This window comes from Podarcis filfolensis (assembly GCF_964270895.1).
Source record: "Podarcis filfolensis genome assembly, chromosome: 3".
Classification (NCBI taxonomy): Eukaryota; Metazoa; Chordata; class Lepidosauria; order Squamata; family Lacertidae; genus Podarcis; species Podarcis filfolensis.
Genome location: NC_139606.1, coordinates 33,999,198 through 34,022,058, shown reverse-complemented (window position 1 = coordinate 34,022,058; position 22,861 = coordinate 33,999,198). Strand labels below are relative to the sequence as shown.

The 22,861-nt window shown below is 42.4% G+C and overlaps 1 protein-coding gene across 1 annotated transcript in view; it reads left to right on the top strand.

The window, feature by feature from the left end:
• Positions 1-22,861, top strand: part of COL21A1 (collagen type XXI alpha 1 chain) — a 125,719-nt gene that overhangs the window by 64,669 nt on the left and 38,189 nt on the right. Inside the window, exons 9-14 of the mRNA XM_083607517.1 lie at positions 466-549; positions 3,929-3,991; positions 19,606-19,659; positions 19,767-19,820; positions 21,079-21,132; positions 22,654-22,707. Coding sequence (XP_083463643.1) covers positions 466-549; positions 3,929-3,991; positions 19,606-19,659; positions 19,767-19,820; positions 21,079-21,132; positions 22,654-22,707 — 363 coding nt within the window. The remainder of the gene's footprint in view (positions 1-465; positions 550-3,928; positions 3,992-19,605; positions 19,660-19,766; positions 19,821-21,078; positions 21,133-22,653; positions 22,708-22,861) is intronic.

The window sequence follows — 22,861 nt, the reverse complement described above, 5'->3', positions numbered from 1 at the left end:
ATTATATGCTTTCATTCAGAATTAAACTATTTTTTACATGGGTAGTGGCATTTAGTTCTCACATTGTTGAATCTCTCTCATGTAGTCTGCTTTGTCATAGAAGGAATATGCTTAAAATTTAAGAAAATATATGCACTTAGAGAGCTAAACCATGAGCCCAGGTTCAGGTGGCATGCTATTCCAGCAGCAAAATGGTGAGGGAGGAGAAAAGCAGTCACATTCCCCTCTCCAGGAGCCTGAACATTTGCTTGTTCATACTATGGAATAGTTCGGCTTAGCATTACCTGTGAACTGGGCCACTCTCTGGTTTCCTCATCATACATTGGTATCATGAAATCACTGTCAAGCCAACATGGTAGATTTCAGCAGGGATTTCAGGGGTGAAGGACTTTGTGGAGTAGGTTGTTAATAAGCATAAAGTTGGTTTGGTGTGCACGATTGAAAATTGTTTTTGGTTTTTGGTAGTGCATGAATGGACCAAGCGATGTAGGATCTACACCACCTCCTTGTATATGCCCTCCAGGAAAACAAGGACCACCAGGCCCCAAAGTGAGTGGAGCTTTTCATAATGTATAGGTGCTTTCGTTATGTTTAACTCTGTGGCCATAACACAAATTATGATGATAATGCCTTATTTGTATGCCCCCTTCTAGTTTAAAGGCCCAAAGCAAAAATTGCATTTATTATTTATTAGTTTACAGTTTTATATACTGCTTTTCAGGTTGACCTTACAAATCTGTTTACATAAGATCATTACAACAATAAGTGTCAAGTTAAAAAGAAGTTAGAATAGAATGGGAAAGAGAATGGCTGTTTAGAAGAAGCTGTTACTGTTGCTATCAGTTCCTCTTAGCTAGGGGTCAGTTGGTGAGAGTGTATGTACCCTTGACCATTGGCCATGCTGGCTGAGCTTGGTTGGAGCTGGCAGTGGCGTAGCGTGGGGGGTGCAGGGGGGGCCGGCCGCACCGGGCGCAACATCTGGGGGTTAGGGTTAGGGGCGCAAATCCACGGGTTAGGGGGCGCAAATTACTTGCCTTGCCCCGGGTGCTGACAACCCACGCTACGCCACTAGGAGCTGGCATTCTACAACATCTGGAGGGGCAGCTTATTGACTTTCCCTAGAATAAAATTTGTTACAGTTTCTGGAATCTAAGTGTGTATTAGGAGTGGAGGTGGGAGAATACAGTGGTACCTCGGGTTACATACGCTTCAGGGTACAGACTCCGCTAACCCAGAAATAATACCTCGGGTTAAGAACTTTGCTTCAGGATGAGAACAGAATTATGTGATTTAACAAGAATCCCCTCCCCAAATGAGTCAGGAACTAAGGACTTAAGCTGTGGATTTAAGGCTGTGTGGAGATAAACTTTCGAACCAAAGCAATGTTTCAAGATGAAGCTGGAAAGCTAAGAGTTTTGGAATGACGCAGTTAAAAATGCCGTCGCCATTTTGGGAGGCATTGTTGGAGCTCTTGGGTCTGGGAGGAGAAAGAGAGAAATAGAGTTGTTTACATACGTCTCGGTGGGACTTAAGAGGGACAAATGCCAAATTTATGATGGGAAGAGCGATGTTATCTACGAAGGAGATATATGAAACCATCTGGACTTAGTGGAGGAACGGGAAATCCACACAGGATTATTATTTTGCTTATCGGCTTAAGAGACTAACAGAAGAGATCGTAAAGGAAAAATAGAAATTATATGAACAAGATATGATGTGGAAACACCAAGATAAGACTGAATAGAATTATGAATTTTCTTTGGACTGATTGGGACTGATTTGGACATTAACGCAGTAATAAGAAAATGATCTGAATCCCCCTTTGGATCTTGAAGTATGGGTTCCCCCAACAAAATTTAAAAATTTGGCTTTGTAATTTGGAATTTATGTGATGTGATTTAATTTGATGTGATTGGCCAGTTAATAAAAATTATTTTTTTTTTAAAAAAAAAAGAGAACAGAAATTGCGCAGCAGCAGCGGGAGGCCCCATTAGCTAAAGTGGTGCTTCAGGTTAAGAACAGTTTCAGGTTAAGAACAGACCTCTGGAACGAATTAAGTACGTAACCAGAGGTACCACTGTAAAATGAACTGAGGCATGCTTCATTTGGGCCATCGTCAGCTAGACAGAGATCTTAAGTATAGCTTTAAAATGTAATGGGTTATTATACTAATGTTGGATTAGAATGTAGCAATTACCTCGTTATTTGTTTTCTGCATAGTACTAAGACCTAATGCAGCTGCAAAATTAAGGCCAAGCAACTTTGCCCAGGTTTTGGACCACACAGTTGTAGCTGAAGACATGGCCCCTGGCAGATCCCACCATCTTCAGTTTTTCACCCAGTGTTCTCTTGTAATGGATGTTCTGACACTCTCAAATACTCTAGAAGACAATGATCTCAACTCAGCCAACTCCCTGAGTCTCCACTTGAACATCTTCTCTTCAGAACATGCTTATGTAGTTTTGCATGTTATAAAAGTCTGTAACATCTTAAATATGAAGCAGAAGTGCATATCTTGTGAAAACAGAACCACAACCAGTTTGAATGTATTGCGCTGAGAGATTAAGGACTGTATTATAAAGACCAACTGTTGCATGAAATATTTCTGGGCTTCCCTCCAAGTTTTTATGACTTTGAAAGTATAATTTCCTGAAGTGCCAAAATATAGATGAACAGCAAATGGGTGCATTCACTTGCAACCCAAGCACCCCAACTTGGCAACATGCGATCAGGTTCTCTTGTGGCTGAAAGGCCCCTGTGGGAAATATTAGACATGGTGTTAGTCATGTGGGTACAGTTAACATGCAAATGTTTACAAATGTAAATGTCAGCCTCAGGGAGGCTCAAGCTTGCAATTGTCCCGATCAATTCCACCCCCACCCCCAGTTTATATTTACATTAGCAGGGAAGTCTCCATTGGCACCAATGTAAATAGCACCTTCAGGGGTGATTTGTGTTGGGGCCATAATGGGATGGGTTAAACTTCCCCTACCCATATCCTGTGGTCTTTCTGTTGCTTGGGCCCCTCTGCAGTGGTAATTAATAGTTTGAAAAAAATGTGATTAATTTAATCCACACAATTAACATTAGCTACAATTAACATTAGCTTGGCCCTCCATGAATGAACAACAGAGGGAGGTAGGAGGTGGTTGGTTAGGGGTTATTCCTGCCTAAGCTGCACCAGGCAAATGAATGGGCTATTTCATTTTCCAGAAGAAGCATGTGTGGCTGATGTTAGATGAAGTAACCCTTTGGGGAAACACACACATGCACAGAGAAGGCAAGATGGCCACACCAATTCTGCTGTAGATCTATGAGTTGTGAGCTTCACACAAAGCAGAAAATTTGTGCGTCAAAATTTACTATGTCAGAATAGAGTGAGGCAAAACAACCTTTCCTCCCTGCACTATTTATGAGGAGGTTTCAGAAGGAGAAGAGGAAAAAGGACATATTTCCCTTCACACTCTCCAGAAACCTCCCCCATATTTATATATAAACCCTGGAAGGGTTAGGGGGATATGTACTATAATGCTAAACTCTTCTTCTCCATGTTATTTCAGAAGATTTCAGGAGTGGAAAAGATGTATTTTCTATAACTTTCCCAGGGGAAACACCCACTCCTTCCACCTGTGGAAGCAATAAAGAGTTTAGTTTCAAGGCTGACAACTAGCCCTGAACCATGAGCCCTTTACCACTTTATAGGGCAGTGTGTGAAGGTTTCAGAAGAGCTGGGGGGAAGGCACCCACTTCCATCCCTTTGTCCGCATCTGAAACCACCTCCTTCCTTTCAGGAGCCCAATACAAGGCTCCTGTTTAGGTTGATTGAAACTCTGAGTATCATCTGTTAGAGGCGGGGGTATTGTGCAGCATTTAGTTGCTGCAACCTTCTCAGTTCTGTTGTGTTCTAATATGTTTGGTTTCTCCCTAGGGGGATCCTGGACAACCTGGGAATCATGGCTATCCTGGAGAACCTGGTCGAGATGGTAAGCCTGTGAGTACTAAAAACTTAGTCATCTATAGTAATTTTAATGCAAAACTGACATTAGAATTGTATCAGAACATTATTAAGGGTGGCAAATGCTCATTATTAACATCAGGATCACGAGTAAGGGGTGACAGTTGGAATTCCCAGTCAAGGAGGATTCAGGGAAGATCCATACCTTTTATTGAAAAAGCCACAGAAGTAATATGTCAGTGCTACCCTTTCCTTTAAATTTATAATTTACTGGGTTTTTTGTGCAGCAATTTCTAATCTTACAGTCGGGCGTCATAAATTGTTAATTGTTATTGCAGAAGGGGCATAGAATGTCAACATGGATATATAATCCAAGTTTCAGAAACTGAAATGATGGCAAGTTAGGATTAGTTTTGTCTTTTCTTTAAAATAGTTTCAGCCATTAAAAAACAAAAAAAAAATGAGTTCTGGATACTGTGCTCGCTCAGTTCTCATGTGATATCTTCACATCAGCATTACTAGAGCAAGCTGCAGCGAGCCCTCGTTCACATGGCTGATTTTTGTTAAGAAAGAGTAGAAGGAAGAGGAATGCAGCTAATTGCTCACTAGCTAGTCTAATGGCTTCCTCCTTGGGGTAAAACAATATGTAACTGTATCCCACCCAAAGAGAAATAAGAAATGTAATATCTTGTTCCTGTTAGTTCTTGCAAAAATGTGGATGGATGGTTATCATTAGTACTGCGAATAAGTCTGCAGTGCCCATACTCACCCTGGGAATAAGCTTCTCTGCACATAACTTCGGGAATAGACATTTATAGTACTGTGCCGTGAAAGTGTTAGAAAGGAGGCTTTAAAAGGTTCAAATGAGTTCAGTTACTTTACCAGGCAATTAAAGTAAGGGCAAATTAAAATGTTGAAGCAGAAGTTTGGGTCTTTTCCCAAAACCATTCATCTCCTTTTGACTTTGGTAATAATGAATTCAAAGAATTTGGTTTTAATTCTTATGGGCCTTTAGAAGGTTTCCAGAAATCTCAAGAAAATGAGCTCCAAGTTAAGCAACGTGGCCTTTATTATTGTTAATGCCACTTAAGGCATTCGGTTCTTGCCCAGAATGTATGAGGCCTGTGATTTTTTTATTTTTTGCATTTCACATTCTATTTCTGGTAAGGAGTCTTTTGATGGTGGTGGTTGTATATTTGGTTTTCTGTATCAGCTCTGTATGGAAAATCTTAAACAAATCCTTGCTGGAAACTCTGTAAATCTGAGGAACATTGCCAATTACTTGGAGAACTTCATGTTGCACTTTATAAAATGTCCAAATTTCTTATTTTGGTTGCTTAGTTACATTTTGGCCATGTTCGTAGGTATAACAGATGGTTGAGATTATTGTGGTGGTTCCCTTTGGATGCTGACACAATGCTAGTATGAAGAGCAGTAATACCAAAAATACACTTCTTTCCACATACTGGAAGATTATATTAGGGAAGAGTCCAATAATTTCAATAAGCAATACTGGAGCCATGTTCAAAGAGAACTCCTAGTTGCAGAACCTGGGAGCAATTTAAAGAACTCTTTTCATGGGTTCATTTTGAACTCTTCAGATAAATTATAAATCTACCATTTCAACAAAATGCTAAAATGCTCTAGGACAAAAAGAAGAAGCAACTTCTAATGTAGCACAAATTATTTCTTACTGTTTGCAGGAATCCCTTTCTTAGTTAATTATCAAGTAATCCCTTGATAATTATGACCACACAAGCAAGGGTAATTGGAAACAACAACAACAACAAAAAACAAAACAAAACAGAGCATTGTAGCCCTCCACTGTACATGAGTGGAGCTGTGCCAGCTAGCTAACATCTGGCCACGTATACCTGACTAACACATGAGATAGATGATGTGTAGGTAGTATATTATTGAACGGAGGCCATCCTTTGAGTTTTCTTTTCCTTTAGGAGTTAGGCAGGTGGTGACCAGCAAAAGAGCTTTTTTGGTTGTGATACCCTGTACATGAATTCAGTGCACTCTCTAGAGAAACTTGGGTGTTGCCAATTTTGATGTCTTCTCTGTACCATATACTGTAAGAAGAACATTGTCCAGGCTTTCCACAATGCGTTGTATCTGGTTTTCAGTGGTCTCTTGTTGTCCTGGAGAGGTAAGTACCTAATCCTGCAGCTCAGTGCACTAAAATGTGGATTAGCATGACATCCAAATGTGGGCATTGTGAACAATTTCATTGCACTTATGCAAATAGACCTGCACCAAGGGTTTGGACGAGAGGATGGTAAGCCCCTGAATTCCTTTAACAGAATTCCCATGCAGCAGCAGCATTGGAGGGGCAGGCACAGCCAATCCATACCCCTCCACCAACCAATTTAAACCAATGCCTAACCGCCAACCTTACAAGTTGTGACGATTTGCTACGCAGTAGGCAAAAACCAAATGGCACACACTAATCAGCCAAATGGAAAAATTCCTACCAGGCCCCCGCACCAAGACGGACGACCCCATGATAGGCATAGCAAGGTCAAAGCACAAGCCCAAAAGGGAGGGCGGGCGGGCGATCCGGTTCCCACATTGAAAGAGAAAGCAGCTTGCTGTGAACCTTGTTTAAATAGCCTGTTCCCACCCCCAAATTGGCAACATCAATTTTATCCCAGCAACTCAAACAGCCAATCCTTGCCAGGCCCCTCTATCTTATACTGCCTGGCAACTATGGGGTGTCTTGCTAGGCCCCATCCGCAACACGTGCTCTCCTTTAGTGAGAACACGCTTTGCGTGCTGAGGTCCCCCAAAACACCCCTACCCCAATAACTCACACATCACTCATAAATTTTTGTTTAAGGTTTTTGGCATAGTTTTGGCCACAACTTTATTAAACATACAAATTGTGAGTGGTTGCTTAGGCATTGGTTATGACTATCTGTCCCCCCGCCTGGGGACAGAACTGACTTCCGGGCACCACCGAAAGACAGTGTGGAGGAACAAGATCAGGGATAACTGGAGCTGCGACACAGACCCTCAGCTTCTCCCCGCATGCTCCCAGGAGCTTACGCGGCCCGCACCCTGCACCAAGGGTTTGGACGAGAGGATGGTAAGCCCCTGAATTCCTTTAACAGAATTCCCATGCAGCAGCAGCATTGGAGGGGCAGGCACAGCCAATCCATACCCCTCCACCAACCAATTTAAACCAATGCCTAACCGCCACAGAGCCTTAGCTCACCGCCAAACCACTCACAAATGCAACCCTTCCTTCAATCCCAAAGCAACCGTAGCCAACCAGGTGTCGTTCCCTATAGGGGAAAGATGTACCCTAAAGGGGGCAGCAGCCTTGAAGGTAATCACAGGGTGCAAAATCACGGAACCACCTGAAGCAAGGACCTATTTTATTTTACTTTATTATTTATTTTATTTTATTTTATTTTATTTTATTTTATTTTATTTTATTTTATTTTATTTTATTTTCCACTGCCTTATTAACATGCTTTCCGGCTTCTTCGGTGGTAGTTTGCCTAGGCATTGGTTCCCGACTAGCTGCACCTGACCTCAGCAGGGCAGCACTGACGACTGGGCCCCACCATATCGTCAGTACAAGCAAACATTGTGGGGGAGCAATGAATCCCAAAGCAACCGCATCCAGCCAGGTGTTGTACCCCATAGGGGAAAGATGCACCCCATCTGCCCTAAAGAGGGCAACAGCCTTGAAGAAAACAGCAGGGTGCAATATCACAGAGCCACCTAAACCAAGGACCTATTTTATTTTATTTGTTATTTTATTTTATTTACTTTATTTATTTTATTTTATTTTCCACCGCCATATTAACATGCTTTCTGGCCTGCTCGGTGGTAGTTTGTTTAGGCATTGGTTCCCGACTAGCTGCACCTGACCTCAGCAGGGCAGCACTGACGACTGGGCCCCACCATATCGTCAGTACAAGCAAACATCGTTGGGGAGCAATGAACCAGAATCAGACTCAAGCTCACCCCAAATGCTCCCAGGGACTCTTGCGTGGCCCTACCCCTCGAAAGGGGTTGACAAAAGCATGGCAAATCCTTGGATTCCTTTAATGGAATATCTTTGCACATTGGAGGGGACAGGTGCTCCAACCCCCCCTCCAGATCACCTTGAACCAATGCCTTAAACTATTTTGAGTCCAGGGAGAGCTGCCATCAACTCGAACCAAGCCCTCTTGCATGCAGGAATGCAAACTTATGCTGGAGGAAGACGGCAAATCATTCTCGCCTAGCTGTACCACCAGCACTGCGGGAGGACCTGCACAGGTCACACTTGACCGCACCAAAGGAAGGATCTCCTCCCAAAGCATTCCCCATCTGGACATCCAGTATATGTTCACATGGGCAGGAAGACTGAGATGGCGCCCCAGTCCAGACTCGTCAGCGCGCTTGCCAGCCGAGTGTATGCTATGGCCCAAGTGCGCCCAGCTGCTCCTATGAAAAAAGGAAATAACAGACAAGCATCAGCACAGACATCATTGTGACACTTCCTGATATAACCCTTGTCAGCGTCAGACTTCCAATGACCCGTATTCACAATCCTGTCTGCTGACAGGCCCCCAGTGTGCAGCCTTTGCAGCAGCCCTATTCAGAAGGAATGAGGCGTGTTCAGCGGTAGGCAAGCCGCAGGCCGTAATAACTGGTGCACGACGTAAGCACATTGATGCCTGGCTAACAGGAACCCATTTTCATGCACTAGGAGCGGGCCAGCCCCCAGGGGAATGAAAAGCCAAATATTTCTGGTATCCATAACTGGGCAAGGGCCCTCCTCACCTGTAACGGGAAGCCTGATTGTGGCACTCCTGCCCTCTAAGTCTGTTTTAGAGTTCCCAACTCTAATGACAAGCTCCAAAGCAGATAAGGAAAAGTCCTGAAGCAATAAGCCTCCAGACTCTCAGCCCCGTGCTGGCTCCAACAACCATTTCCCCAACCCTCAGTGCACCAAAATGCAATGGAATACTGAAAGGAATCTCGCCTTGATCTTTTACCAGCAGATAAGCTTTAGCTTGTTGCAGATACTGCATAGGTAAAATTGACCGACTTCCTGCCCACTGTCCTATGAGGTCGGAGCCTATTCCAACCTTCCAAGGCCCTGCGCACTACAAACTTTATACAAGGGTCTCTGAAAATTAAAGCTTCAGTATAACAGACATTGCAGCGGACTGAATTCTTATAGTTATAACAGCATGCCCAATCTGCAGCAGGTGGACCAAATACTGCAGGATCTGCTCAGAGGATGGGGGCCAGTTCATCTGAATGGCCAAGGACTGCCAGCTTAAGGCTAAGAAATCCAACCAGGCCTTCCCATAAGAGCTAAAAGCAGAAAGGGAAATGGAAGCTGCTGCTCTCTGTAATTACTAATTGTTATCAAAATGCCACAGGTGGTCTGGAAAAGTCTGGCAGTAGCTGAGTGTCTGGAGCCCAGGATCCGAAGCACTCCATCTGAAAATGGGATAGAGTGTCAGTGACATCATTAGAGGATCCCGTAATCAGGAGAGCAGAAAGCACAATATTAAACCTTAAGCGGCGCAGCTCAAAAGTGTGAGCGGAGGGGCGGAGACTCTGCTGGAGCGTGAGGACTGTTTTGCCAAGACGCTCACCACTACCTGGTTATCAGACCAAAAGCAGATCTGATGTTCACTGAACTCCTCGGGCCACATGTGAACTGCTACTACAATGGGGAAAACTCAAGAAAAGTTAGGTCACATGATTGCCTCACCATACCGGGCTTGAGGCCATGGCTTTGCACACCAGCAGCCCCTGAAATAAAAAACCAAAGGGCAAAGATCCAGCAGCATCAGCATGAACCTGAAAATCCCTGTGCAAGTTCCAGGTATCCTGCCATGGCCAACTACTATTGCATACATTTAGGAATTGCAACCATTGCATGAGATCCCATTGCATGTATGAGAAAGGTAAGGGGACCTCAGGCCGCAGGCAGCCTGGCCTAGTGGAAAGGGAAGGGGCGGCCTGGGGCAACCACTCTGCATGCAAGATTAATTAAGTGACCCAGCAAGATCGGATCTGATGAAGCATCACTTGCTACAGAGGAAGTATTACAAAATAACTTCCTTCAAGGCAGACAGCTTCTCCATAGGCAAGTGGTATGTTTTAGCAAACGATATCCATCTGGATCCCTAAATAAAATGGGAATATGGGCAAAAGGTATTGAGGTATTGCTTGCCAGCTTCCAGCCCCTGCTTGGGCAGGGGGCATCTTGTGCTGCCATCATAATACGTAAATTTACAGGGCCGACGCTGGCCAGAACCCCTAAAGAAGTCCCGACAAAGCTGCTGACGAGCCAGCTTCCTTTTCAGACACACACTCTGTGCAACACAACTACACACTCCATGCAATGCAACTACACACTCCGTTCAATGCAACTACACACTCCGTGCAATGCAAAAACGCACTCTGTGCAATGCAACTACCCTCCGTGCAATGCAACTACACTCCATGCAATGCAACTACACGCTCCGTGCAATGGAACTACAGACTCCGTTCAATGCAACTACACACTCCGTGCAATGCAACTACACACTCCGTGCAATGCAACTACACACTCCGTGCAATGCAATTACACACTCTGTGCACTGCACACCCTCCATTCAATGCAACTACACACTCCGTGCAATGCACACACACTCTGTGCAATGCAAAAAACACACTCTGTGCAATGCAAAAAAGACACTCTGTGCAATGCAACTACACCCTCCGTGCAATGCACACACACTCTGTGCAATGCAACTACACACTCCATGCAATGCGCCCACACCCACACACTCTGTGCAATGCAACAACACACTCTGTGCAATGCAACAACACACTCTGTGCACTGCACACCCTCCATTCAATGCAACTACACACTCTGTGCAATGCACATACACTCTGTGCAATGCAAAAAACACACTCTGTGCAATGCAACTACACCCTCCGTGCAATGCACACACACTCTGTGCAATGCACACACACTCTGTGCAATGCAACTACACACTCCTTGCAATGCGCCCACACCCACACTCCGTGCAATGCAACAACACACTCCGTGCAATGCAACTACACTCTGTGCAATGCACACACACCCTCCATACAATGCACACAACCTCCGTGCAATGCAAATGCAAATCTCTCATGCAATGCAATGCAAATGCAGCCCGTGCAGCGCTGTGCCCTGCAACGCACAGAGCAAACTGCAATGTGGGCACGCAAAGGTGCTTTCTCCCGCTTGCATATTGCAAACGTGGCGCCTGTTACATCCCTCGCAGTGAGGGAACCACCAAAAGACCCTCGACACTGGACCTAAGTGTCCAGGTAGAGCAATGGGGGAGCATGCAGCTGTCCCATATAGGGACCAATCCTGCAACCTAGGCATTACCGGCACTATGCGCTGACCAGCTGAGCTATCCAGGATGATCCCTAAAGACCCAGGACAGCCTCACCCTGACCCCTGTAGAGGTCCAAGGTGATGTCTGAATCATCATCCCTGCTCCTCTTTGCCCTCCTCCTGGATTGCAGCCTTCAAAAATGCTTCCTTCTGGAAGAAGGCACCTGGGGCGTCCACAAGTCATTCCCTGCAGGAGAGGCAAGCTCTTGAGGCATCTGCAAAAGCCCTGTCATAGTCCGCAAAAACTAAACAATGTAAGGAACCGGTGAAACCAATGCTTCATGGACCACATGGGGACACTATTCAGGCCGGAAACGCTTCCAGGCCATCAAATTCTAGGGCAAAGCCCTAGGATCACATGCTAGGCCAGGCATAAATGTTTCCAGTGAAATAGCAGAGTTGAGGTAGCCCACAGCTTGTCCAGTACCCCTGCTTGCCCTTTTAGAGGGAAGCACCCCTTCAAGAAACCCAAAGTTCTTTTATCACAAATGGGCCGAACTACCCAGCAAGAGAATAGCCCAAAAGGAGCAATTTGTTTTGTTTTGTTATAACAATGGCTAAGAGGGGGATATGAACCCTGTCTCCAGGTCCTAGTCCTACTCTTTAGCCACTAACCCACAATGGCTCGTCTCTAAAATGGCAGTCGCCACTATCAGGGCAAAACAAACTTAGTGAAAATAAACTTGTTCAGAAACAGCATAGTTCAAGAGCATATACAGAGTGCTCATAGACATTGGAGGCACAGAGAGCCTCTGCCACCCTGTCTGCCTCAGATATACATTAGCAGCAACTGAGCCTGCAAGCAGGTACATTCTTATAGAGAGGTCAGAGACTTAAAAATTAACTGCTACCTGTAGCAGACTTAGGCTTGGAAGTTATGTGCAGGCCAAATAGGCCTCCCTGCCTCTGCTCTTGAGAATCTTAGTCTCATAGCAATATTAAAGGAACTCAAAATAGTGCTCCCGCCCAAGGCTAGATTAAAATTTGGCCAACAGCGCTGCACACACTCAAATAAAGCCAACCTTCGGGGATACTATAAACGAAAGTGATTCCAGCTAAGCTGGGAACAGCCCTGACTAGCCCCACAATTTACAACAGGAGAAATGGGGGAAACCTTTTTTGCGAAAGAAAGCCCCTAACGGGGACTCTCTCCCTATTGGGAAAGGCAAGCCACAGATACAGGGAGAATCTTCCAACAGGGCAGGGTAAGGGATGGGGTGGGAAATCGAATAGGAAAAAGGGGAATTAAATTATTTAAGGGGCTAAAGAGGATTAAAAGAAGGGGGAAATAAAGAAATGTAACCAGACAATGAGAAGATTGCATCACTGTCCTCCAGACAGTCCAAGTGCTCCATGTGATCCGGTTCCCACATTGAAAGAGAAAGCAGCTTGCTGTGAACCTTGTTTAAATAGCCTGTTCCCACCCCCAAATTGGCAACATCAATTTTATCCCAGCAACTCAAACAGCCAATCCTTGCCAGGCCCCTCTATCTTATACTGCCTGGCAACTATGGGGTGTCTTGCTAGGCCCCATCCGCAACACGTGCTCTCCTTTAGTGAGAACACGCTTTCCTATCTATTTTATGTAGGCTTCTCCTTTTGCAATTGGATTTATCTGGCCACTATACCAGGAAGGAAATGTAATTTTCCACAACAAAACAAGCTGCTTGCAGCAGGTTTGGATTTGTACAACTCCCCTTTTCATTGTGTTACCAAGTTTTTTGTACTTCTCAGGATTGTTGTGTTCTTGATCAAGCAAATATAAGCTATATTTTAGGTTTTATATGATTAATCGTGATCTAACATAATAATAATAATTTATTATTTATACCCCGCCCATCTGGCTGGGTTTCCCCAGCCACTCTGGGCGGCTTCCAATAGAATATTAAAATACAATAACCTATTAAACATTAAAAACTTCCCTAAACAGGGCTGCCTTCAGATGTCTTCTAAAAGTCTGGTAGTTGTTTTTCTCTTTGACATCTGGTGGGAGGGTGTTCCACAGGGCGGGTGCCACTACCAAGAAGGCCCTCTGCCTGGTTCCCTGTAACTTGGCTTCTTGCAGCGAAGGAACCGCCAGAAGGTCCTCAGCACTGGACCTCAGTGTCCAGAAAGAACGATGGGGGTGGAGCCGCTCCTTCAGGTATACATTGCTGTATGCAACTACCTACTTCCATTCAGTCTCTTTCCCCACTCACTAACTGAGAAAAGATACTGCTAACAAAGAATACCATAATTTAATACTGTATCTCAGACGTGATAAGACAGCCTTCTGCTATCAGTGGTGACAGCCTACATTTTTAAAAGAGAAATCCACATCTTTGCTGTAGCATTTGATTCTAGCTTGTGACATATATTCCCAGTACTGATATAAATAATAGCATAATGAACCATGGAGGAAAAATAAATCATTTTTGTAGTCTTGTAATGTGCCAGATATATATATATATATAATCTTCCTCAGATGTCAAGTTGGTCGTTTTCCCAAGTGTAGAAAAGTTTTAGAAAAAATGATAGAAAGTTAGGGTAGTAAGAAATAGTAATGGAAACGTCAGAACACTCGAATATTGCCTTGTTCTACCTAAAGTTAGTGATGACTGAGGTTGCAATCCTTACCTCCTCAACTGCAGGGCTTTGCAGAACCACCACTGCATCCACAGCCCATCTGCTCATGGTGGCCACAGCAGAAGATGATGGTGGCAGGATGATCAAGCTCATCACTGCAATAGCTGCTGGTTGGCATAGCAATGGAGTCTGGACTGAGCCTGATGCTGGCCTGTGATGACTGTGAGACTGGCTGGGGATCCTAGACTGGCTCAGCCCCTCCACACCTTTGAAACACCCCATTTTGGGGCTATCCTCTGAGCTCCACCGGTACAAGTACCACCACTGAGTTTCCTGGTTCTAGTTGGGAGTAACTGCTGAAGTTGAAGTCAAGTTCAAACCTAGATTTCTTAGCTTGTGTTTGATCATGATAGGCTGAAGAGAGTGAAGTCTTCGTTTCACTCTTTCCCAGCCAACTTTCCATATACAAATTTCTGCTTTTGTCAATTTGTTTGCAGTGCAATAATTCCACTGGATCCCTCCCCTGCAACACACACATATTGGAGTGAAATTTGGTACACATGTTTGGGGCCCAGTTCTAATACCATCTTAGTCTCCATACACATTTTTAAAGAGGAGGAAAAAATGCAAAATACTGGACAATGCAATATCTCTTATTTCAAATATGAACATTTAACACAACATAATGCACTAGCTCCCTTGAAGATTAAGAAAGGAACTGGAAAGTTTGTGTTGTGTGTTCAGGTCAGCATTCTGCACGGTAAGAACCTCTTCTCAATCAGCAAATGGTTTAATGGTGGAAGAGCCAAGCAACATCTGAAGTGCAGCCTTTCAAATCCTGTGCTTTGCTAATTTTAAAATCAAATCCCTACAGTCCGGAAAAAAAATATAAATAAAGTTCAGGTAGTTTGTAATTGCACAGAGACGTTTGCTACATAGGTAGAGAAAAAGAGAGCCAGTAGTACTGGTTGTGCGCAAGTTCATGCACAAGATACTGACATCTGCTTATAGAGCGGTACAAGCATAGGCTTGTGTTGCCAGGCTTAGTAGATTGCCACATGCCCACACAGTTATACTTCAGGCTGCAATATTATGTTCACTTACTAGGGTGTAAGTGCCACTGACCTCAGTGCTTTTGAGTAAACATGGTTAGAAGATTGCACTGTTGATTCCACTGATTTCAGTAAACTGGTTTTTTGGGGGGTGTTTTTTTTTTTTAAACAGACCTTTCTATGAGTCAGTCATTACATGTAGGCTGAAATCCTAAACAAACTTAGGCGCAATGAACTCGATGATCCCATGAGTCATGACTCGTAGGCTGTAGTCCCAAGCACACACTGAACTCAGTGGAATTTACTTTTAAGTATTACTATTTTTTGAATAATTGGGGCTGTAAAACACAGATCACTCGTCTGAGTAGATCACATAGCCAGAATAGAAAGGGCTATATGAAAGGACTAAAATGTAGCCAGAAAAATCCCCCTACCCTTAAGCTGTATGATGTTAGATGCCTCTCCTGATGAGGCTTTACAGAAGTTCTAATAAAAGTATACAGGCCATGTGCCATAAAACTTTAAATATGATGGAATATTCCACTGAATTAGAGTCATTTTATTTTCATGCATGCAGACCTAACTTTCCATGGGTAATGTATGCTCAGAGAGACATGTGACTGGCAAACCATGGATGTAATCAGCAGCAATTCCCAATGTGAGAGTCTGTGTGGAGAAGACTGGTGTGGAGGGGAAAATGTATAGTGTGTAAACATGTACTCAGATTTTGGTAATTTGGAACTCAGGACATCACGTGGACTCAACTGTGCATTCCTTTTCTTGTGTACATTGATTTCCCATGTCAGTAGCCAAGAATATAAGCAAAAGCAAAATATATGCTGGATCTCATACCAAAAGTCTGTCTATTCCAGCAGCTTATTTTCCATTGTGGTCAACCATATGTTTTTGGGAAGCCCTCAAAGCAGGTCATTTTTCAGTGTTGTTCCCGAGTAACATGGTGTCCCTGTCCCTGGAATCAGCAGATAGCTGTCACGACCAGTTGCCATTAATAGCCTTAGCCTTAGTGGATTTGTCCCTGTTTAAAGTCATCTGAGTTGGCTGCTGTCACCCACTGTTTGGAAGTGAATGCCATACCTTAACTATGTGCAGTTTGAATCAAGGAAATGGTACTGGAAATGGGGGTAGGACTAAGCAATGAAATCCCAGTCTAACTCCCCCCCCCCACCTAAAAAACCTCCCACAGGAGATTTGATTAGGGAATTGCCTGATATATCTGATTTGGCTCTGTTTCACTGAATTGTGCATAATTATATTACGATTATGACCATTGGTTTTGCAGTGATTGAATGTAGAAATTAAAGTGATTTTTTTTTTAAATGGCAGAAATAGGAAGTACTTATTTTTTTCATCTAATTTTTAAAATATATATATATATATATTATTTTCAAATTTTATAATCACAATAATTCATAAATTCAATGTCTTTCCAATCAAGAACAAAAAACAAACAAACAACGTAGACTTCCCCCCTCCCCTCCCCTGGATTCTAATCTTCTCCCACAAAATTTCTTGCATCTCATTTTATCTCAAAACTCTTTGTTTTTCCCTCTTGTTCATCTTAATTTCCAATTATTAGATTACATAAATGTTATATCAAACCTGCTAACACTTTAATATATTTACAGTGGTCTTTTATAATCTATAAATCTCTTCCATTCCTGCTCAAACTTTTTCTCATGCTGATCTCTGATCTTCGCGGTCATCTTTGCCATTTCGGCATAGTCCATCATCTTAATTATCCATTCTTCTTTTGTTGGTATCTTCTCCTGTTTCCAATTCAGGGCCAGCAACATCCTTGTGGCTGTTGTCGCATACATAAATAACGTTTTTAGGTCCCTAGGTTTTCCAACCCCTGTTAGTCCAAGTAAAAAGCTTTTTAGGGAAAGTTATCTTAAACAACTTTTTCAATTCATTATACTGTATATCATTTCCCAGAAGTCTTTTACTTTTCTACAGGACCACCACATGTGGTAAAAAGTACCTTCCTTTTCCTTACATTTCTAACACACATTAGCTTTTCATCTAAAATTAAGGCTATCTTGAAAGTCATATACTTTAAAGGTCAGGTGTAAATGTTGTAAATAAACTAATTTGCCTTATTTATTTATCAGAATAGTACTGTCAGCATAAAAATATGTTAGGCGTTTCAATATAAATGAGAGTTTCATTGACTGATTGATTGATTGATTGGTCGGTCCTGCTTAGGTTCCTTGCTATAGCAAACCTGTTTCCTATTCCACAGCTTGCTTAAGTATGTCAGATAGAAAGTGTGATATGGTCACTGGAAAAAGAGGACAGTATTTTTGTTTTTAAAAAATACAAAACCAGTATATTCTGTTGCTGCTCTTATATGGAGGAAGCACAGGGGAAATTATTCTTGACATGCCTACTGGAAAATAAGGTATCCAAACTGAAGGGGGAAAATGAGAAGAATTTGTCCTCCGGAAGAGATGTGCACCAACATCCCATATTGCATCCTTTTCTGGAATTTTATTATAATATTTATTCTTCCTTCATAGTGTCCAGTTAAGTGCTGTGCAACTTAAAACTGACCTGGCAGAGCTAGCTTTACTGAGATATCCAGATGCAGACTCTACACGTGAAGCATTGTTGCTGACCTTCTTAAAAGAATATCAAATGTCTCACCTAATAAAGTACTTTTTTTTCTTCTGGTGGTGCCAGCATTTCCTTGAACAAAGAGCTGCAGGATATTGTTACTGACTTTCTGTCCAACAATTTTGTGCTTCTCTCCCTGTTAAGGACCTAAAGAGGAATCTTCTTCACACTGTGTACTTTGTATAAAAGCCAGATACATTAACACCATTTTAAGGCTTAAAAAAACAAACAAAAAAACCCTCATCTTATCTTCATTGTCTTCTGTACATATGGCCCATCTTAGCACACCACTATTGGCTGCGTTTTAGGCTCCCACTTAGATGCTGTCTGAGATAGCCCAAAGAGAATTCCTCAAGTGCCTTATGGAGGCATTCCTTCCACAAATTTTACAAGCAAGGAATTTGTTTAGAGAATGATGGCCCTCTACATCTTCATTAAATTAGTTAGTATTGGGTATGGCTTTCCTACATTTTGTTGCAAGAATTATAGGCATTAACCAGTACCTGGTCTCTGTGGCACCATGTGATCTTTACTTGTACAGGTCAAGCTTGGACAGGTGGTGGTGGTGACCCTTTGTTTTGGTCAGGGGTGGGGTAACTGTGGCTTTTCAGATGCCGCCAGAGTATAACACCCATGATCCCTTACCACTGACCATGCTGGCTGGGACTGATGGAAGTTGGAATTCAAAATCAGGAGTGGCCACAGGCTGCTTTAGGTTGAAAACTGAAAGGGATTACCAGCCATTTTTAAGCTAGATCTTTTCTGTCTTGTCAGACATTTTGGACCACATGGTGAATGGAGCTCTTATGTCTAATGCTTGATCTGTGTGGTTGGCTGTTGTTTGTTTGCTTATTTGTTTAATGTGGACATTTCTGTCACTGGCCTGTTATAACTTATTTTCTTGACAATATTCATCGGTTTCCAAAGGATAGTAGTGAACAACAAACCATTTTCAAAACAGGTTCTGATAGCAGTAGCAAAAACATCAAGACTGCAGTTCTAACCCCACATTTACTTAGGAGTAAGTATATTGAATTCATTGGGACTTGTACGAATATTGATTATTTGAGTAGCCGAAGCCATTACAAGAAATAAAATACAATCAATTAAACAGTTGAAATAATGATTTAAACCAGGCATTCTGCAATGGGACTTGCTTTTGAGGAGAGATAGTTAGGCTTGCACTGCAGGTTTGTACATTCAGTGACCATGAAGCTACTGAAATGCCTTTGGCAAATCCATTAACGCTCCTTATTTCTCTGGAAAAATGAGACCAATAATGCCATATACATACAATTACAAACAGCTGCTGCAAGGATGAATTAAGTATGGATTGTGGCATGTTCTGTATACTAATTAAGATATGAATGAAAATTTGCTACAGATAATTGGTAATAATAAGTTTGGTCACCAAAGAGATATTTGTGGCAGCCTTCTACACCAGTGTTGCCACAGTTTCTACAGTGGGGATGGGCAACTCTTTGAGGTGAGGGGGCCAGAACTGTACACAGTATTCCAAATGCAGTCATGTAATAGACTTGTATGGTATTGTAATATTGGCAGTTTTATTTTCTATTTCCTAATCATCCGTAGCATGGAATTTGCCTTTTTCACAGCTGCTGCCTCATACTGGCTTAACATCTTCATTGAGCTATTTACCACAACAACCCCAAGGTCTTGTTCTTGATCTGTCACCTCCAGTTCAGACTCCATGAATGTAGATGTGAAATTCAGATCCCCCCCCCCCACAACAATCATAGTTTTGCACTGCATTCCATTTGCCATTTTACTACTCATTTACAAAATTTGGAGAGGTCATTTTGAAGCTCTTTGCAATCTCTTTGTATTTTAACAACTGAATGCTTTAGTATTGTCAGCAAGCTTGGCCCACTCAAGTCCTAAGCGCTTAATCCAGTTGCAACGGGTTTTACATCTGAACTGCAGAAGTATTGCTTTTAAAGTACACTTTGGTGTAATGTTTGGGTTTCTCTTCTTAGGGCTACCAAGGAGTAACAGGGACTCCAGGGATTCCAGGATCCCCAGGGATTCAAGTAAGTTCACGGCATCTTTTCATAGTTCTAAAGTGAAGTCCTTATAAAGAGGTTAAATGAATTATAACTATAAATAACATTAGTAATATGTAATTGTTCCTTACTAGGGGCCACGAGGCCTTCCAGGTGTGAAAGGTGAAGCTGGGGCAGATGGGGCAAAGGTAAGCCAAGTTTTGATAGCTGTAGTTTCTGTACATTAACACAACACCTTTATGAAGAACTATATATTTAGAATGTTCCAAAGATGAACTTACAGCTGCCACATTATAACTACTTACATGACTATTCATATATGCCTTTGTGTAGATAATAATACTTCTGGAAGAATTATGCGTTTGCTAAAAAATTATTCTGCATTTCTTTTCAAATCAGTTCCATCTTCCACCCTTGCTTGATTTGCTTTGGTTTTTTCCTATGTTCCAAATTTCCATGGGTTCACAGGATATTCAGCCAATCACACATGGAACTTTCATTACATCTGTATGCTTAGATGTATTTTTGAATGCATTTAATTAGTAAGCAATGTTTCTAAAAGCTTGGCGTACTAAAAAGTTACGATCTTGGTGTGTGAGGCTTCTGGGTGTAGCTGCACTCATGCCAAAGTGGGTGTGATTTTATTGGCTAGATTTCAGCTCTTTTTTATAAACGTAATTCTACATGTGTGGAAAATTCAGATGCTTCAACTTTCTGACATGTCTTTTTCCTGGAAATGTAGCATACTTTTGTGTGACATGGAATCCTTCTAACCATCCTTTTATATAGTTCTTGTTCATCTACAGAAGTATGTAAAAAATCATTGACTGAACCAAATTCCAATGAGCTCTTCAGTGTGCACATAGAGCTCCCAATGATCACATGATTCTCTATAATGTTAAAGGGAACTCAACATGCATAGTGAAGAGGTATACTTGGGAATGTCTCCTAACATTTGGGGCAAATGAGGGAACCCATGAGTGTTTGAGCTCCTTCCTAAATATAGTGCTTCTAGGTGTGCCATGAGCCTTTAAATCAGATGCTGAAATTCTTCATTCCATGTGAGGTAGGCTGCCATTATGATTTAGCTCAATAGCACCTGTAAAATTCATGTCTGAACTGAAACTTGAAGTCAGGTTTCCTGAGTTGAAGCTCATTTCCTTAACCCAATGAGTGGGAGCAACTGTTGGGAGAACTTCTTCCTCAGTGAAGTTTAGTGAAATGATCCCTTCAATTTCTATATCCACAAATGGAAAAGAGGATTTTAAGAGGAGAATTTGCATACATCTCTGGTTGCTACCAGATTCAGGCTGCAATTCTCTACCCACTGAATTCAATGGAGCAAAGGTCCTCTTCTTGCTCAAGGTGTGGTGCCTTTGGGTGGCTTATATTCTTCTGCTCTTTTCCTTATCTTGTCTCATGGTTCCTTTTACCTCCTTTTTCTAGGGTGAACGTGGACTTCCAGGTTTCCCTGGATTGCATGGGATGCCAGCATCTAAGGTTCAAACCAAATGCTTCTTGTAAAAATTGGTAGGATGTTAAAAAGTATCAAGGGATGTTGAAAAGCAAAAAATGGTGCCTAGTAGCTCGTTCAGTGAAAATGTAAATGGTGCAATTACTTCATCCAAGAACTTTTAGCTTCATTTATTTTCAATTAGTGTAGGCAGGCAGCTATACTTACTTAGGATGATAATCTTTTATCTACTCTTTTCCATCACACGGGCCGTGACACGGTGCTAAGCAGACAATTCTCTAGTATACACCCACCCTGACCAAGGAAACTGGCATTCCCATTTAATTTATCTAGATTGTTTTAAACTAATATTGTAATTTAAATAGTTTTAACCTGCTCTGAGACCTTATGTTGCAGGAAAGGTAATAAATTGAAAATAATAATAGATGGCATATGAAAAACTATGGTTGTGAGCACATGCAATGCTACTCTATGGTTTAGTGTCATGTGAATGAGCAACACTGTAGTCTCCTGCCCCTCTTTTCCTTCTTTATAACCAGAAGGAGGATTTAGTGGTGTTTAGATTCACTGGATTAGTGTTAGATTCGAACCAGGGGTTCTGTTTTAAAAAGAACTCTGGTGAGTTTTATAGCACATCAGCTTCAAACCATGGTTTACAAAGCAGTCTTGTTAAACTAACCACACTTCATTTGAAACCGGGACCCTTTGCTGGAACATAATGACAAACTGATGTTCTGTGAAACTGAAGGTAGAGGCTAACAAAGTTGGTTTCCTGGCCACACAGGAAAAAGAGAGAAAAGGGGAGTGCAGGGGCTTGATGTTTTGCTTGGGCTTGTCCACAGAACCATGGTTTAGTGTAACATGTAGATATGTTGCCCAATGTCAGTTCAAAACGTGTCTTTTGCCATATATTCCTCAGATAGTCTTGTACTTTAGTATACTTCTGATAACCTACAACATGCAATTGTTTGAAATTTTGCTTAGGCATTTGTTTGAAATTTAGCTTTTCTATATTCAACTTCCTATAAATTGTTACCAATGGATTTTCATACAGTGAAAGACCATGGGTTTTCATTTCTCCCTGCCATTCAGTTATTTGATTGAGCTGCAGAGCTGCTTCCCCAGCACCAGGCATTGCTGCTGTTTACTGGGGCAGTATAGGGACAGAGTAGGGTTGTGGCAAGGTTGGGGCTGCGTTGAGTGCACCAGCAGCAATGCCAGATTGGTTCTGCTGGTATGCCTGAGCAGCTCTAACCTAGCTGCCACCCTGACCTTATCCCACCAAGCATCATTGATGTTGGTATTTTAGAGGGCAGCTGTGTGGCACCATCCCATCATATAGCCATTCTGACTCCAAGGTGGTGAAGGCAGACTTGCATTCTATAAGGCGGTGGCTTGAACATATATTTGCTGCAGTCTTAGGCAAATGTGTTTCCAGGACAGCAAATGTGTATTCAAACCACATCCATATCACTTAAATTGTTGCCTATAATGTAAGTTGTTTTCTTAAATCAAAATGATTTCTGTATGCACATTTTTTAATCCAGGGTGACAGGGGACCTAAAGGAGACCAAGGGCTACCAGGAATTTATGGGAAAAAGGCAAGTATAAATTTAATATTTAAAATTGTATTGCTGGTAGAAATGCAGGCAAAGTTCCCTGAGCTCAGCGTTGCATACAAGCTTTGGGGTTCAAGAAGGCTTCCAAAGGAGAGCTGAATGTCACTAGCCCCGGCCGCGCCGGCCCTAAATAGGG